General features: G+C 37.1%; 1 protein-coding gene across 1 annotated transcript in view; it reads left to right on the top strand.

Annotated features, from left to right (window-relative positions):
- LOC124171089 (protein Wnt-16-like) overlaps nt 1-13,516 on the top strand; it is a 315,609-nt gene extending 302,093 nt beyond the window's left edge. The window contains exons 4-7 of the mRNA XM_046550236.1: nt 195-321; nt 4,703-4,843; nt 7,269-7,490; nt 8,683-13,516. Of these exons, the coding sequence (XP_046406192.1) occupies nt 195-321; nt 4,703-4,843; nt 7,269-7,490; nt 8,683-8,784 (592 nt within the window). The 3' untranslated portion in view covers nt 8,785-13,516. The remainder of the gene's footprint in view (nt 1-194; nt 322-4,702; nt 4,844-7,268; nt 7,491-8,682) is intronic.
- Nucleotides 13,517-18,966: the final 5,450 nt, after the last annotated feature.

Below are 18,966 nucleotides of genomic sequence, written 5' to 3'. Positions count from 1 at the left end.
TTTATCTTTCCAAACTATTTCCCTTTATCGTATTTGGTTCAACTACCGCTAACGTCAATTTTTCTTATGGCATTAAATAGATGAAGGTGTAAAATTCTGTCAAATTTGGCAAAAGTACTAAAATTGTAATGTCGCCAGAGAAATGAATGGAGATATTTTGAACACAGCACTCACTCACTAATTTTCTATTTCAGTGACAATCTGCAGTATGGTGTGCAGTTTGCGAGGAAATTTGTGGATGCTCCGGAGCGTGAAAAGTCTAAAAAGTCATGGAGCACAAGAATGAAAATGAACCTTCACAATAATGAAGCTGGAAGACAGGTAAAATTAATTTTAACTCTCAGTTTTTCATCCTCTACCTTGTTCCATGTATTTGTATTAGTTGGACTGAATTCTTCTCCGTGTAAGTGAAGGTGGAGACCACACTCGTCAGTACAGCGATACTTCACTGCAAGCGTGGTAATATTTACTTTAACGGCCGTAGCACTGTAATGTGGAAGGCAAAGGGAAACTACCACATCATTATCCTTAGGAGTCGCAACTCTAGATTCTCCTTTTATATCAAGCATAATGGGATTCCTATCGAGCGAAATATTCTGAAAGTTAACTAGTCCCCCTTTCGGTACTCTTTTATTACCCGGAAAAGCAATCGAAACAATCAACAATGGTAACGTGGTCATATTCAGATATTCAACAGGTAAGAGGGAAATAAAATTTAATTATTTTATGAGATTGAATCACTTTTGTCGGCGGAGGTTAAGTTGGAAATATAATCAGAAAATATGGATTAGGAAAACGAAGTGAATTACGGGAAAGGGTTATGGAATTCTACACTGACCACTAACTCTTGATTGCTGACACAAAAGCGAAAAATCACAACGGAAGAATTGCCACTTTGAAAATACCACGAGACGTGAGGAGATTTTAATAAACTAAATTTTTAATGAAGAAGAGGTTTAAAAACCTGGTGAAAGACATCGAAAGCTATCCTGGGCAAGAAATTGATAACTATCACTGTAAAGTGATGATGAAATGCCTAAAAATTGGAGAAAACTGTGAATAAAATATGGCAAGTATAGAAATTGAAGGAGGATCAATATCAGCTTGCATTAGAAGAAGCAGTAGAGAATGAAATTAAAGATGATCTTGCCGAGAAATCAGTTGAAATCAGATAAAAAACATTAATTGTTGACTACCAGAGGACGTAAAGAAGTTCTTGCTAAAAACAACGCTGCAATAAATATACATGGGTCCCACATGAAGTCTTAAAACTTAGTGAAGGAAGCATGGATGGCAAGTGAAACGAAAGGAAAGTCAAAACCAGTAAAAATATTTATATTTTCGTTCCCAGGGGCGAAATATAGAAAAAAATTAAATGGTTTTTAACCCATGGAGCTAAACTCAAGGTCGAAACGAAATCGGAGTCAAAACTATTTCTGGTCGAAACTAAACTAAACCTCTGTGGCTAAAAGAAACACAGATAATGCAATAAATGTTTCACAACGGAGGGACCACGTGATTCTCCTTCGAACGGTTCACTTTCGACCCACACACCGAGTGCGAATTATGGTTGATTGAAGTAGGGGTTCGATTTTTAACGTCTGAAGATTGTGGGAAACTAAACGTCATATTCGTCGGAGATATTAGCGTGAATCATCCACGGAACAGAAAACTGAGGAATTTCTGGATGAAGACCAATTCAGATTTGGGTGAAGTAAGGGCACAAGGGAAACAATATTGACACTTAGGCTGCTCGTAGAGAAGAGGATGGAGAAAAACCGACATTCATCGCGTTTGTGGACTTAAAGAAGAATTTTGGTAACGTGGACTAGAGTGCAATACTAACTATTCTGAAATGAATTGGAGTGTTCCATAATGACCGAAGAAATCTTCACCAAGTAGTAGTTGTGATTTTATCTGGAACCCAGATGTCAAAAAGTAAGAAATCTGGAAGGATATGGGCCACGGTGTGCTTTCTCCCGTATGTCATTGCATTCATCGAGAAAGCTATCAATGAAATCAATGAGGAAGCTCCAGGAGTGAAAATTCTCAAATGAGTTCCGTATGAAGTCTTAGGCCGTTTTCCAATTCGCAATTATTCACCCTTCGCACACTTTTCGATCGTCAAATTACGGATGTGACGACAGCAAGGGTGGATCCAATCGGCGAGGGCGCAAGGGAACGAAGGGTAAGTGAACAAGGGAACGCGGATGCTCCCTCGTTCACGTGCCCTCGTAGGAAGTGGACGTGAAAATGGCGGCGATGGAAAAATCAGAAATCTTGAACTGGAGTTGTAAGTAATTTTGTGTTTATGATGTGCTGAGAGAGCATCCAATCGGTGCCAGAAAAGTCAAAATATTGAGCAGTCTAAATAACAAACGTAAACAAACCGAGAAGCAGGGTGGAATTGAATCTTAATTCGACCACCAGTTGCCCTTGAGCTCTTTTACGTGATAATATATCGGCATTGTGAATTCATGCTCTTCACCTACAAAAATTTAAGTATGAAGGAGAAATTGATTCTTAAATCAACCACCTGATGTCCTAACACTACCCTCCGCTTCACATTTCGTTACTGTCAATAGTTCGCATTATTTCCGTTCACACTTTATGGCGCCAGTAGAGCATTAGTAAGGGAGCAGGGTGCAAGGGAGAAAGGGAACGAGGGAATGAGTGCACACTACGTGGATTGGAAAACGGCCTTAGATATCAGTGAATAAAGTACAGAAGCGTGAAAACTGACAAAGGGAAACTTTATAATTAGAGAACGGAACGAAATGAGACGCACAACGAGGAAATCTAGAGATAACGTTAGTATCTAAGGGTTCACCGTGAACAAATAAAGACCAAGTAATACTCTAAGTGAGATGATGGTTTTTTAAATTCTGTGAAAATTCGGAAAGGACAAAAATATGATAGCGGAAAACGAAAAAATGTGGTATCAGTCGTCCTGGCGAGAGTCTCACACGAGGTTCAAGTGCGACTCCTTCAAGTGGACTCATCCGCCGCTTGGGCTTCTCCGGCTATTTGTGGATCGTATTCATCGTGATTTCAAATCGTTCGCCAATCGCTGTGAGGTTACTCGGCAACCCAGTCTTATTCCATTTCCTTAGAGTGGCATCGAGATCGAAAAGGCTGCAGAAAGCACGTAAATTTTTTTTGGAGAGCGAATTAGTTGAAAGAGGAGAATCTTCTCACACTTAGGCCAGTAATAGAGTGCCCATATACCACCAGATCCAACTATCATCATCCGCTTTTGAACCCAGGAAATTAGAAGGCTTTGTAATGACATTTCGATTTGGCTTGACAAATATATTATCATTTTTATGAATTATTTTTTTATTAGTAAAGAAGAAAAATAACTCAATAAAAATGAATTTACGATATACTATTTTCTGGAGTTTAGGTCAATTTTAAAACAAGTTTCAGCCAACGTTTCGATTTATTTTTAAAAGTAAATTTATGGGTGAATATGTTGCTACGGAGGATTGTTTCATCATCATCATTGGTCAACAATCCTAGAATTGGTTTGACGCAGCTCTCCACTCTATTCTCCTATCAGCTAATCTTTTCACACCTACGTATTTCTTCTCTTTCACATCTCTCTTCACTTGTTCCATATATTTTGTTCGAGGTCTTCCTTTTCCATTCTTACCTTTTGTTTAATGAAATAAAATTTAACATTAATAGTTGCTCTTTCATTATAATTTTAGATGGAATTTACTTTTTAAACTTCTTATATCGCTATGTAACCTTGGGTTCTTAGCTTACATTATTTTTTATGAGTGGGAATGACTCCTTCGCTGTCAACATTTGATCATAAAAACATTATTATCTTTGCAAACACATTTTCAAATGCCTACTAACAAAAGTGGATTTTCCATGTGGTCACGTGAAGTGGCGGTCTGGCCAGGTCTGCTGGTCGGCGGGGCCGAGGGCCCCGAGCTTTGGGGGCCCCCACAACGCTCGCGTCTATCGTGAAACGTACGTGGAAGGTGTAATAAAAAATCACTCACATTGCTTGAACCAAAGATTTTTGCAATTATAAAATTCTACGTTATCATTAGTTGCTTTATTCACAGAATTAAAATTTAGTTACTTTACTCAGTGCAAAAATATTATATAAAAAATGAAGTAAAGGAGTCAGAAAATAAAAGAGAACCTGATGCTTTTATGAAAGTGTTATTTGAAAATGCTTAGTTCGAGTTTTTTTAGATTTCAGTGCGTTTCTAGGAACAAATTTACTTAATAGATAAGAGAACCTTAGTGAATTGTTAGGTTTTATTACCTGTGAAATTCTCACTTTTCAAAGTAATTTTTCGTATGAAATTGCCATTTTTTATTAACTTCTCCCTAGTTATTTAGAGCCAGAATAGCGTTAAAATCTATGTCCAGGCTTACAATTTTCTAAAAATTTCCGGTGGTGGCCTCCGAAACCCCCGGTACGGGGGCCCATAATGAGCCGACGCCGAGAGCCCCCAATTTGTTTATTTATTTAAGGAGTTGCTCACATACAGCATTTCTGCCAATTTAAAGTGACGCAGTAACAAACATACAATTTTAACTTAAAAAATTTGAACAGAGAGCAGTCACCCAAGTCAATCACCCTAGAGCGCCCTTGGTTACCACTATTAGAAACGATGTATTCAGTAAAAAATATACCGACTTATTGGAATGCGTTGTCTTTGTTTTTTTCCTGTAGGTGGTGTCATCACTGATGAGAATGCAGTGCCGCTGTCATGGAGTATCAGGGTCTTGTGAGCTGAAAACATGCTGGCAAACAATGCCATCGTTCACCGAAGTTGGTGACATACTGAAGAGAAAATATCGACTCGCTGTTCAGGTAGCACGTAAATTTAGGCAGTATAGGATGTAAATTTATAATTTTAACCAGTTTTTATCAGGTTTTTTATGCTTAAATATTATAAAATAATATAATTTATAATTTACGAGGAATAGAATAATTACCTCTTGATATTCCTCGATGAGGTATTTAACACAAATATAACTCATGTTGGGTAAGACACAGTATGTTAAAGACAGTGTTAGAGGGTAGAATGTTAGGTAAACGAGGGAGAGGAAGGAAGAGAATAGGATTTTTAGATGGAATGATGGGAGTAGGCCTTGAATGAATGAAGGAATGAAGCCAGTGAATTGAAGAGGGAAGTGTTCAACGGAAGGGGAGGCTCCCAGAATTCTTCTTAAGTACTCCAAGGAAACCTACCTTAATCGGTAGAATGCTTTAATTAATATAGAAAACGATGAAATATACAAGAAATACGCGACTAAATTTTCCGTGACTCATATTCCTAACTCCGAGGAGGGTGGTAGTGCCACCGAAAATTCAGTCGTGTGATTGTTTCTTGTGTCTTTAATTGTCTTCTATACCGTGTCTAACCCAACCTGGGTTATATCTCTGTTATAATTTAAATAATAATACATAATTTAATAAGGAAAGGCTTAGACTGCAAACATTCGTTTCATTCGCACTGATAATAGTTGTCAAATATGATAATGAGTATATTAAGTGTTTTACTGAAATGAAAAATTTTATTAATGCATTTTGTCTGCTTTTAGTAATTTGTCATACGGATACTAGAAATGTCACTGGTATATTAAGTATATTTTCTCAAATTCATCAAGCAATTTTAATGCTCTTTTAGCGATGGTTTAGATTACAATTACCATTACTTTTTTAATAGTTTACGTAACTTTTATTCATACTTATTATTCCGAGGGTTTGATGTAATATTGCTAATTTTGTATTTGACTTTTATTCTTGCAAACGCAACATTAATTAAAATTAAGCGTATGTTACGCAATATTTTTCCAATTCATTTCGCAACTCATTAAACACATAAACGGCCGCATTTAACCATTTCCAATGCAGTCTCTCCCGAAAGAACTGCTAAAACATGGCCTGTCCTGCATCTTGTGATGTACAAAATATTCATTTATGCATACCGGCCTGTTACCCCGGTGTTCAAACATGCAAAAAGATTGTAGTTGTAAGCGCTTTTGCCTATTTTCGAAAGCCCTGGGGAAAAATTCTCTTTGCACCCTTGTTTTAGTACCATTTTTAATTAAACCGATTTTTCGTGCTATTTTTGTTTTGGCAATGCCCATCAATAATTTAGTCTTCATTGCGATGACTGTCGAAATATTATTCATATTTTGTACGAGTCGAATAGTCTCTGGGTTATTTTTTCAATCTTTCATTGGTGGATAAGAAACAAAGTTCCCATTTCACTGCCTTAACCCCGCCACTATTCATAAAAAAACGAATCAAACCCCCCTGTCTTTCTTGTCTACTTTTGCCTCCTTTGCATTAACTCCTAGGAGTATGCATTGGATTAAATCATTTACTATTCCCCGAATATGACACAAAGCATCATGGGCATACCCAGCGAGAGGAATGGGGGGGGATAGCTGCCCCCCCCCCCCCCCCCGGACGCAAAAATCGCAAAAGTCCTTAAGCAAAATCAGCACTGAATTGAAACGAAAGTATTCAACAAATTATCTTTAAACCAAGTTTTCCTGGATGTACACAATTATTTATACCACTTATTTTTTATCAGAGCGTGACCCGGGTTTCAATGAATTATCATTATCTTCAGGCCCAAATTATGATTATAATTGTAATTAATAATAATCATAATTTAATAATGCGCCTGAAGATGATGATAATTCATTGAAACCCGGGTCTCGCTCTGATAAAAAATAAGTGGTATAAGTAATTGTGTATATCCAGGAAAACTTATAATGGAATACCACAAAGTAAAGCAAGAGTTAGTGAATTTTATCTTTAAACCCACGAAAAATGATGTGTATTAGTGAAAGAGATGTGACTAAAATAAAACTATTTTTTTAAGTAATAATCTCATAAACTAATTAGCGCTGTCATAATTTTCTTAAAATTTTGGTTTCATTCACTTTTTCCATGCTTAAATGTCACAACTTGGCTTGATCCCCCCTAGACCATGGCTTACCCCCCCCCCCCCCCCCCCCCAGTTATGATCCTGGGTACGTCCTTGCAAACTATCGATACACGGTTCCTGTGACACTTATAATTCATATTATATTCGCGGGTTTATTTCATTTACATCATATTTTTATAATTTATGTACTTCTATTCTTTTATGCATATTTCATTATAACTATTTCATCATTCTCCTGTTGCTCCATTGGTGTTAAAATCTTTTTTAGTGCTTACACAATCACTTCTTCTGTCACATATTATATACCTTCACATCTCTTCTACCCTCAAGGTTGCGACGAAAAACAAGAAACGTCTTCGCCGAAAGAACAGATCAAAGAAGCAGCTGCCAGTGGGGAAAGGTGATCTTGTTCACATTCACAAGTCACCGAATTATTGCGTGGAAGACCCTCAGAAAGGCATCCCTGGAACTGCAGGGCGCATCTGTAATAAAACATCTAATGGTCCGGATAGTTGTGATTTGCTGTGCTGTGGCAGAGGTTATAATACACAGGTAATAAAACCCTAAAATACGACTATCAATCAACTATATCAGTTACGATATAGAGCAACCCCGTAACCACGAGCAAATGGGGCGCAGCTGGGAATTAAGGCTGGGGGTGGGGTTTAGGTGCAACTAATACCTGGGTGTGTGGGGGTATGGAATACCCACCAGGATTAGCGTTAGGTGCGAGATTAATACATTGCGGAATTTTAAAGATAAATGGTTTATAATGGTGAGTTTAACGGCTTTCTGAGGGATGTTTTATTCATCCTTACACTATTCTATAAGTAACATCAATCCAACTAAGTAAAATGGATTAAACTTAAAAATTTCTCTGAGCTTATCCTCTGTAACCTCCCCCTTTGCTGCGCCACTGTGTCAATATATATTATGTCATAGAACTTACCAATTATTTTTAACCACTCCAACTATATTCTCCAGACGTATTCCAAACTTGTCTGGTATGTAATTGCCGGGTTCTAAAATCACGAAATAAGGAGAAATCATTATGAAGTAAAAAGGTCATTATGTAAGTAGTTTATTGCAAACAAGCAAATTTAAATGTTGGCAGCCAGTTTGAATATCACTGCCATTCAGATAAATACAGTACTTCATGCCTGGTACACAAAAAATATTGATTTTCCTCAATTTATCCACAAACTTGCACTCTCAAGGCCGCTATACACGGTGAATGATCATGCGTATGATCATGCTGAATGATCCTGCCATCATTCACGGGAACATGCGAGATAAAAAGAACATGTTCTAATTTTCACTGAATGATCATGCGCATGACGGTTCATTCGCGCATTGTTCCATCATACATGGTGAATGATCATGCGCATGATCATGCTGATGATCATGAGAATGAAATCATACGCCGTGTATAGCGGCCTTCATGCTTTCTAGAAAACAAATTCCACGATAATTGTTAGCTTGAAAATGGTTGAGTCATTGTACCCTCTTGCAGCGTTAATATATTATGCTAATAGTAAAACCGTTTGTGACCTTTCTGAGCTCTGGGGGGGGGGGTTATCACCCAAATCCCCTCCCCCCTCGCTGCGCCACTAATTGGCGGTATTTTGTGTTTTTTTCGTGGTATATTAATTGTTTTCATATTTTCCTTATATTCCAACCCCTTTGCTTTCAACTTATTTCAGCATTTAAGCCTGTACTTATGATTTTCGTCTTCTCTCTTCAGGTGATGAAGCACGTGGAAAGATGTCACTGTAAGTTCTACTGGTGTTGCTATGTAAAATGCAAAACTTGTGAAACACAAATTGATCGTCATACTTGTAAGTAATTTATAATATAAGTTTGAGAAGTCACTCCTTTGTGAAGGTGTTACCTGTAAATAAATGTCACTCACTAAACATTTTGAAGAATCATCTTAGCCAATCACTATAAATCACTCCATTTCCATCAGAATTTGCGTGATCATATGTTGTATTATGAAAGAAAAAGATGTGTTGTATACTTTCTGATATCTTGTGTGATGTATTGTATTTATTAATCATTCCTATTAATGTAATGAACTCCAAGTATTATTTCATTTTCATTTATTAGTATTACGAAGTACATTTGTTTCTGACTGAATGTTAATAATACCTACAGCTACGTTTTTGTAGTACCTTCAAATTATTATGTGGAAGTTGATGAGAGCATGTCTTAACGGTTTCTAATCAGCAGAGGATGTAATGTCTTTGTTATGAAACGACTACTATGTAAATAGATATAATTGCATATGTATAATGAATCGGGGTCATTTATGCATTGCATTTTCTTTGATTGAATGCCCATAGGAGCTAAATTAAAGGTAATAGATTGTATTGATTCGCGTAATTTACATTTTTAGGTACTTCATCCTCCACATTTGTGAAGAGTGGACCCAAATTATATCGAAATCTCGTATCTTGCTATTGTAACAACTTACTTTTGTATGTACTTAATATTATCTTGTGCTTACAGTTGGAAAAATATCTTGTAAACATTTTTACAGGCAATTCTCAAGACAGTGAACAATCTATAGCTCTCAGTTGCTACTTTCATCTTTCTATTTATTAAATTTGAGTGCCGAAGCATAGCTTTTGATCCTTAGAAACGGATTTTCATACGTCATCCGCTCTTTATTTCCCAGAATGCAAGTTTTTGCCAATTACAACTCTATGAATACGTGTGTGTAAATTATCCCGCTATTGGTTGGAAATAAGGGGATAATTGAAAATTTGTATTGGATCAGTGATTTTCTAAGTTTTGGGTGCATGTAGAATAAATCTTTATTTTTCCAGCACAGCTTATATACCGTACGCACTTTATGGGTACTGTCAGACTAAATAGAGACGTTGTCGGAAGACTTCGTAAAGATATAGCCGAAAAACTCAATAATTGGCCTGACTTTATCTTCCAATTAGGGAGATACATTTAATACTGTTTTATTCAGATTGCACATTGAGCTTACTGAACCATAGCTGCACGATTGCTACCATGTACTACAATTTGCCAATGGGTGACTCAATTTATTTTAAATTATTTTTCTAATAAGCCTTAATAAGTTAGAAGATATTTTTCGGCGTTCTGATGCAAAATGCTTCGAAAATGCGATCTATCAATAGTTTAAAAAAGAGAGGAAATGCTTTTTTATTCCCTGTGAAATGCTGATGACGGTTAAGTTTATTGGCAATGTAACTCGTGCTGTTCAAAGTGGATTCAACCGACTCCTCACAGTCACATTTGAGAGTTTCTCATATTTCGGCAAGTGTTCTTCATACTGAAATCACAGTTTTTCTCTCGCTGTCTATGTTTATCGCCGCTATTACGCATTAACGACACGTGAACATCCATAGACTGACCGCTTGTTTAGCACTAGAACGACTGAGTGAGCCATTTGTGCTATAGCATGCCGTCATCAGAGGAAACATATCGTTTATTTACAAAAACATTCGCGCAACAGATACCTGACTGCTTTAACCTAAAGATTTTTAAAGTGGATGGAAAGTCACGAAAGGCCATATGAATTTTTAAAAGTTATTGAATATGTTGAAGGAACGAAATTCACTGGCTTACTCTAGTTCTAGCCTCATCAAGTTTTCTCCTAGCCTTGCTAATAGAGACTTTCTCTTCAAAGACGGCGTTAGCTTGTTGTCAACACTGTGTGTCTGCGAGTTAGATGTATCCGAAAGTTTTCACCCGGCCTAAATACAGCCATTTCCTTGAATTTCTATGCTGTATTGCTATTTCGTTTGTCCTTTTAACATTTGGTAGTTCTATTCCACCCTCTGAAAATTGTGATAAAATGTCTCTACCCGAACTGTTAACGTAGTTAAGGAGCTGGATGGTGCATTAGTAATGAGTGCTGTGTTATCGAGTAGCCGGGTTCAAATCCCGGTTATTGTGAACGTTTTCTAGAGGTAGCCGTATCCCTTCTTAGGTGCCGTCTGGAAGACACCTTAAGTACAGCACTCCGTCCGTATGGTGGGAAAAAATACTGGTGACCCCTTGGCTCCTTTCTTCAAAAGCAGACTTAGGGCCGGTTTGTAAGGAAATCATAGCAATTCATAAAATTAAATAAATCGGAAAAATTATCTCCTCAGCTCTGGAACGTTAGTGTAAAAACAAACACGTACCCGACACAATTGATGTCTCACTATAATTTGCTGCATACATTATTAAAACTGAGTTGAGTTGTTCCTAAGCTTTTTTTGTCTTGTCTGAAGCTCATTTAAATAATTCTTATGTTGCATAACATCGAAAGATATGTTCTCCGATGGTTCAAGAGTTTATTTAACAGAAGAAAATCGCTGAAACAAATACCTTCGACAATGCGTACTCACGAAATTTCATGCTTTTTCAATATCAACTCAGTTTTCTTGTTCATTCTTTTCCATAAATGCTACCATCGATAGCGCACTGTTTTCTCACACTTAGTTCTCCTTCAGTTAATTTATTGTCGATTTTTGTACGAGCCGACTTACACCCTGAAATTATGTGTCGGACCAGATGTAGCCTGCGGGCCATAGTATGGAGACCCCTATCCTGGTCAAATATTGCCATAAAATCTTGAATTATCGATGGATAGAATTTTTTGAGGTGCGATAAAAATCGGCAGTGAGAAAATTTTACTTTTATTTCGAAACGTAATCTCAAGTGCTTATAACACTCCGAAGAAGAATTCTGCTATAAGTCAGGAGACCAGCAAGTCCCAACAACAGGATATTGTGGTTTATCTCTTTCATTCTGACTCCCCTGCTTAACGTTCTTCAATTGTTCTTTCAGTGAGGGGTAAACGATCAACTAATCTAGTTAATTAAGCTGCTATATGCTCACATTTTCCAATAAAATTATTTGCATATAAAATTATTATATAAGAGAGAATCTTAAAATCTGCCGCTAAATCTTTATTTTCTCGTCTACTTTCCTAATTTGTATCTTATACAGCCCTCTTATGAAGTTGAGGCCTACCGCTAATCCGTGTGATATCTAGTGTTCACTACTCTTGTCACTGCACTAACATGTCAGTGTTTGATTGAGCAACGGATGTTATAAATTAACGTTTCTATATTTCTGCGTGTTTTCCGCATTAATTGCGTGCGGGTGATGTGCCGTTACCAAAATTGTGTTATTCTGGTAGGAATATTGACGGAGAAGCGATGGCTTTTTTTTCGTATTTTCGTAAAGGATGCCAAACTGAGAGGCTGTGGGAAGTTTTATATAAACAATTATGTGTGCATTAAAATTGAAGGAGTCATCTTAAAAGTGCTCAATGAGAAATGCCTGTATATAATGCTTGCCAACTAGGGTATGGTTTCCTTTATCGATGACGCATTTCTTCTTTCGTTCTAAAAGTGTCGTAATTCAATGGGTGGGGTAAACTACGCGAATAAATATTGTAGTATCTGTTTGCATACATGTGTTACCTTTGCTGTACTATTATCTTTATGCTGAATTATTGTATACATGCAAGTGGTAGCGAAAATCCCTGTATCTTAAATCCAGATAAATTTGATAAGATGGATTCGAAAAAGTGAATACATGTATTTCGTGTGCTTGCGTCAAGTTAACATTACCTTGTTATTGTGTGCTTAGTGGATTGCTTTCGGCGAAAGTTTTTACCGGAGAGGAAACTGATAAATCTTTCGTCATAATATTAATATCCACATGCTGTTGGAAAACAAATATGTCTAATAAATATTTTCTCTTGGTATTTAAAATAAAAAATTATGTTGCAACGATTAACAATAACTAGTCCTCAAGACGTTACATTCATGGTGACAGGTCTTAGTAGAGTTCTGTATGCTGAGTTTCCTCTAGGAATTCACGGCCTCAAGCAAGTTACCGAGTATTTCTTTTGTGACACGAATTGTTTCGTCTGGCATTGACTGCAATTGCAATGAAGATTTAGATGCCAGTGGAATTGCTTCTTAACTTTAATTTTTTCCTTGAAAATTGTTTGATGAATTTTTGGGCTCAATTTTAACTTAATAATTTAGTAATATCTTGCTCAGTTCAATTTGTGGTTGTCAATTCATTTCAAAATTCCAGTTTTGTAATTGAAATTCCTTAAATTTGGTATTTCCTTAAAACAGCAATAAGCGTGGGTTAAATAATTTTAATAATGGTATGTATTTGATGAAAAGCAAAGCTATTTACAAAAGTTGGAGTGGACTTTCTGCTACGTGTTGAATTATTGTCAAGAAAGCAGATATCTGCGATTTGTTTGATAAATTTATTTGAATTTTTTACATATTCCTTCGTTGATTAAGATTAATATTTTAAGTCTGCTACGTGTCTTTAATTGCGAAGGCAATCATTTTCAAAGTAATTTTACCCCTAGAAAATCCTATGTATTTATTGATGTCGTATTGATAGCTATGATTTTCTGTAAATTCAGCTAATAAGGAGAAATCGTAGTAATGTAGATTGTGAAGTACCATCTGATCTTATTTGATTTAACAGACTGTGGCTTGCATGATTTTGGAGTACATAATTTTTTATTTAGTTAGAATAAATTGCTAAATAAATCTTTGTGATGACTTTCATGACCTGCATTCTATTATTACATGCATCCTTTCTGTTTTCCTAATGTCATATTTTCAGGTTCTTCAAAGAGAAGAATAACCCACCTGTCATAAGCGCTCTTTCGATCCATTTCCGCCCACTTCAGTTATGTGGCTACAACCTATGTATAGCACATGAGACTCTTGAAGAATACCCGCTCTCCTTTTTGCTGTCGAATTGTCACTAATAGCTTTCGGTGTTTTTGCCGCGCATAGATAGCTCTCCTTCCCCGCGGCCGCGGTGTTGTTGGCCGGTTACCCTTGCTGCTGCGCGGTGATTAGTCAAATTTCTAAACATTCTCTTCCAGGCGTTGGTTATGTTGTATCCGTCCTCTCTATTGAAATTTTTAAGCGGTTTGATGATCTCTATTGCCTCCCTTATCAGCCTGGGGTAATACCTCTTTTCCTTTGCGATGATTTTCTCTTCGTCATATATATTATATTATGCCCAGGCTCGCTCCAAGCATGCTCGGCAACTGCTGAGAGGTCGAATTTCTTGTTCTGTGTGGCCCTCTTGTGTTCCTGCAGGCGGATCTTCATAGATCTACACGTCTCACACGGTGACAGCGAAACGCGGCGAAAACACGGAAAATGGATTGATCCAGGAATTCTGAGCGCCACGGAAGACTCCGAGAGAATAATAAGTGTTATTACTCCATGCAACAAATTGGATATGCAGAGTTATTTTAGGTAGCCTTGAAGGAGAACCTGTTTAAGGTTACCATCAAATAATAATACATCATGCTTTTAATGAAAGATTCATATACCCACCAATGATTAATAGAATTAATGATTAATAGACTTTTACTTTGATTCTTAATATTTTACTATAATTAAACAATGGTATTACTCCGTTAATACGCCACACATAAATCGGTAGAATGCGTGCACAAATAATAATAAAAATAATTCATGTTTATTGAAATAAAAATGGGGCCAGCAGCGCGCATCAAGTAATCCCCTATCATCTTCGACCATATACGTAAACAGATGTAAAAACTTTACCATTGAGGATTTACCCTTTATAAACTTTACCATTGAGGAAGTTGGTCCCACCATCGACCCAGGCCACTGACATGGCACGTGTTTGCTGTTTCTCCTGAGGAGCCCATTCAAGACACGGTTTTAGCTAATTTTGACTTGCAAAGCGCTACTCATGATGCTTGTGACGTCAGTAGTATACGACACAATCCTCGTGACTTCTCTTGAAAAAGTGTGATTCAGGATCCAATATTTTTCCCCAGAAATGCATTTAGTGTTTTCTTGATCGAAGATCTCATTCACCTCAAATACTGAATACTTGATTCGAAAGATACTCAACCGATGTACTTGGTTAAATTGTATTACTCCTCATTTGCGTGCACAAATCAAGGTTTTCTATATTTATTTGAGGCAAATGAAAGTCCATTAATTTTATTTATGCAAGCTATGACTTGAAACCCTTATGAGACTTAATATTATAGTATATACTATGAAAAACGTCATTTACGTGCGGTGTTGCTGAGATGGGTCAACGAGCAGAAGCAAGAAAATGCTTTCCTCAGTAAAGCTGCTGCAGCACGGTTAGGTAAGTAATGGTGACATGTATCTGAATAATTAAATTGATGGAAAGTTTCCAGTGTGATAGAAATTAGATATGGATAATGAAAAAACAAGAAAAGTCTTACAATATACAATCACCAGAAATACGCAAATCAATTTCACATTGCTATTTTTCATGACTGAGAATATACGATAATGTTACCCGTAAGTGTCGCTATGTAATCGAATAAAAGCGAGAGGATTACTTGTACGATTACTTTTATGGTAATTTTTCATGTAACGATAAATTTGTACGAAATTTAATTTTTATTTGCAATATACTCCTTACGGTGAAAGAGGAATCGCTACTATTATTGGTATCGTCACTTGTTCGTGATCGACGGTGACAATTTGCTGATTTCACTGATTTATGTAAGACTACTGTTAACTTCGAGTCCCCGGGTACCATAATTTGCTTTTTTAGGTCAGCCACTCTTATGTTGTAGCCTACTTATTATAGGTACATATCATGACATCTCTTGTGTTGTTACACCAATTATAATTGCATGTATAACAAGGGAAATTGTAATTAGCAATTTCTATGACTTAATTATTCCACATTTTTACTGCAATATTCGAATGTTACGAGGTGGTCTCTAGAGTGGAGATTCTTACGAGAAGTAATTGTAATGGTAACTATAGTTTTACTGATTGCTTATTAAAATCAGTGATTTGTTCTCGTGATTGATTAATTTTTGTAAGAAGTTACCGTAGGTGATGGAGGCCAGTTACTTATTCTCAATTCACATACCAACACTGTAAACGAGGTACTTTTTTATTGAAAGTGTTTCATCAGAATTTTCTTTTGTGTAAATTCCAAAATTATGTTAAAAATGGGGTTTTTCAGTGACCCTGAAATAGTAAATCATTAAAAGAATCCGGTAATTGGGAAGGAAATATTGGCACCGACGAGAGACTTATCAACCATTCGCTCGCAATTGTAAAAGAAAGTGCGAAAGTTGCCACCCACTTTTCATGAGTTGATGACGTCACCATAAATTTGGCTCATTTGCTTATTCGAGGAGAATCTTTCACTGAGGGAAATAATCGCTGACAAGACACACAAGTGCGTAAATACAAATGAACCAAGAGTGGCCCATGTACAGTCGGATTCAAAAGTATTGCAACAAATGGAGCGGCGCCATTTTCGCAGCAGTTTTGAAATCGAGTTTTCGTATTTTCTATTGCAACAGTGGGAGGGAAATTTGAACAACATTCCCACTTCCCGAAATATTTTTATAACAACATCATTAAAGGGAAATGTATGCGGGGAATGTGCAGTGTGTAATACCACATAAATTGTGCAGCTCATGCTAGATAATAAATCTACGTCCAGAACGTCACTTTACTTCTTCTCGTAAGTTGGCCGATCCGTCGAAGTATGTTGTCTCACAATTAACGCTGAAGCTTTTCGATAAGTGATAGCGAACAAAACATACACATAAAATATCCGCCGCAATATCACAGCAAATAATGCCACTGAGTGTTAAAATTCAGTTTGATTTAGTGACACTAGAAGACTGGTTCATTACCTTTCCTGACAAATCTCGTAATGAATCCCCTTCTGATTCAACGTGTGAGATGGGCTAGTGGTGAAGGAGCAGACTTACTGCGGTAGTAATCCGAAGTAGGTATTTCGAACCTCTCTGCAAAAAAATTTTTTTTCAGTTACATGGGATGGCAGTAACAATTTTTTAAATCCACTTAAACGCATATTAACTTAATTAAACAGTGCTGTCGTTATAAAATTTTTAATGGAGAAAATTCTCTTTTTGATTTCCGCAGATATAATTTCCTATCTTTGCATTCATATTTGGACTCACCTTTTACCTCTTACCAATACGTGGCTCCGTAGCCGAGTAGGTCTATTCTATGCGCTGTAACGTCATGAGAATTTTGCGAGGGATCAAGTCCGAAGTATTCTATTTTTTCATTTTTTAAACAAAATTATTGCAAAAGAATGCAGTTTATTTTATCAACATAATAATGATGGTGACTACGAAAAATTCAATACTGGATTTTTTAAAGGAGTAAAGTTTTCTAAATGTAGACTCCGAGGTGATCCACACATGCGTAAATTCTCACATCACATGAAGTAAATTTAGGAGCAGTAATGCAGGGAAAGCTATTATATCTAAATTGATTAGCACTCTCATAGTGATACATTCATCTTATGAACAGTGAAGAAAAGAACCGATCGAAAGGTAATCTATAAAATATGACATTAACTTTGTCGCAATTAACTTTCATAGCGATATAAACAAGAGTGCTAAAATCGGGTGTATATTTCAGGACGCAGACATGGTCATAGGAACAGAGAGTTGACTTATGAAGGATATAAGCGACAGCGAAGTTTTCCCTCCAGGATTCTACAAGTCCGATCCAGAGTCGATGAGATGCTGCAGTTCAGAGGTGGCGTCAGTGATGAAAAGGCGGCTGACTGCAGGGCGCTTGCCGCGTTTACCAACTACCCTACATGTTTTCCGCGAAGCTACATGGGGACACACAGCGATGCGCCTTCTCCGCAAACCTCGCGTGATAACAGCATAGCCCGTCGCTGGATGGGGGACGGGAGTTCGCACGGGAGCGGCTGCGGGAATTGTCTCGCCGCTCTCGACGGCGATGTATGACACTTAGTGACCATATGAGATACTCTTGCACACTCAAATATATACACATAATACTGCGTATTACTGCATCTGGTTTTTTGGGGTACCTACCTTACCCTACCAAGAAGTGACAATATATAAATATAACTAATAACTTACCATCATAGGTGCATCTATAGGGGGGCACGGGGGCCCGTGCCCCCCCAGACCCTTAAAAAAATATGCAATATTTTTAATGCGGTCCCATTATCATTGCGTTCGCTTTGTATTACGAAGTATCCTTGTGCCCCCTAGAACAAAATCCTGAAGACGGTCGCGCTTGTGCCCCCCCCCCCCCCCCAAGAAAGAAATTCCTATATCCGCCCCTGATTACCATTATATGTATAAATATTTCAGGATATTCCTCTATGATGTGTTACACAAAAATGTCCCAGGTTGGGCGCACACAGTAAAATACACACTTAAAGATGAAAATAAATAAATTTTCAGGGGCAACTACCACCTTCCTCAGAGTTAGAAAAGATTTTTATTAAATTGTCTTGTACTGTGCGTGCCCAACCTGGAATATTTTCATCTTATATGTATAAATATTCGAGGCTAATATCCCAAAGCCCCTTCCCCTCCATCTTACTGTGAAACAGTGTTAGATATTTAAAAAAAAAACACAATACAAATTAGCTATGCAAATGAGGCTCTGATTGTCATGGTTGAACTGACCTGGCAGATCGCTGCCGAGTTCTCAATCAGCCACATAACCAGAAAGGTACTAAGAGTTTGGGTGTTATGTGGTTTGCCTTTACTGATTCTCTTTTGTCGTCGTCGCTTCGGAGGTATCAGACAACGATACACTCGTTACAAACTTTTCAGCTACTTAACGATGAAATAATCTTTCAGCATTATAACAATTCATTGATTACTGGAATACATAATGAAATGTAACAACATAATTTGAAAATTGGAGTGCTGGAGGGCTTGTGGTCTTCTCAGCAGATGCGTTGCAGACAGTTACCTCCAGGGGAGAAATATGAGGGATGTTTATGTCCCCAAAACACCCCTATGGTCATAAAAAATTAAAACATACATTATTAAAATCAATTCATACTGATCAAGCATTACCAGTACTATTACACTTATTCACAAAATTACATTCATCCATTGTTAAAGCCCTACCTAACTAAATACCTCAACATGCACGCCTGAATTAATCTAACGCCATAATATGGACTCATTGCACGATGTCCA

The sequence above is a fragment of the Ischnura elegans genome, chromosome X, assembly GCF_921293095.1.
Source record: "Ischnura elegans chromosome X, ioIscEleg1.1, whole genome shotgun sequence".
Lineage (NCBI taxonomy): Eukaryota > Metazoa > Arthropoda > Insecta > Odonata > Coenagrionidae > Ischnura > Ischnura elegans.
Note: the sequence above shows the minus strand (reverse complement) of the source record. Positions and strands in the feature narration are given on the sequence as shown.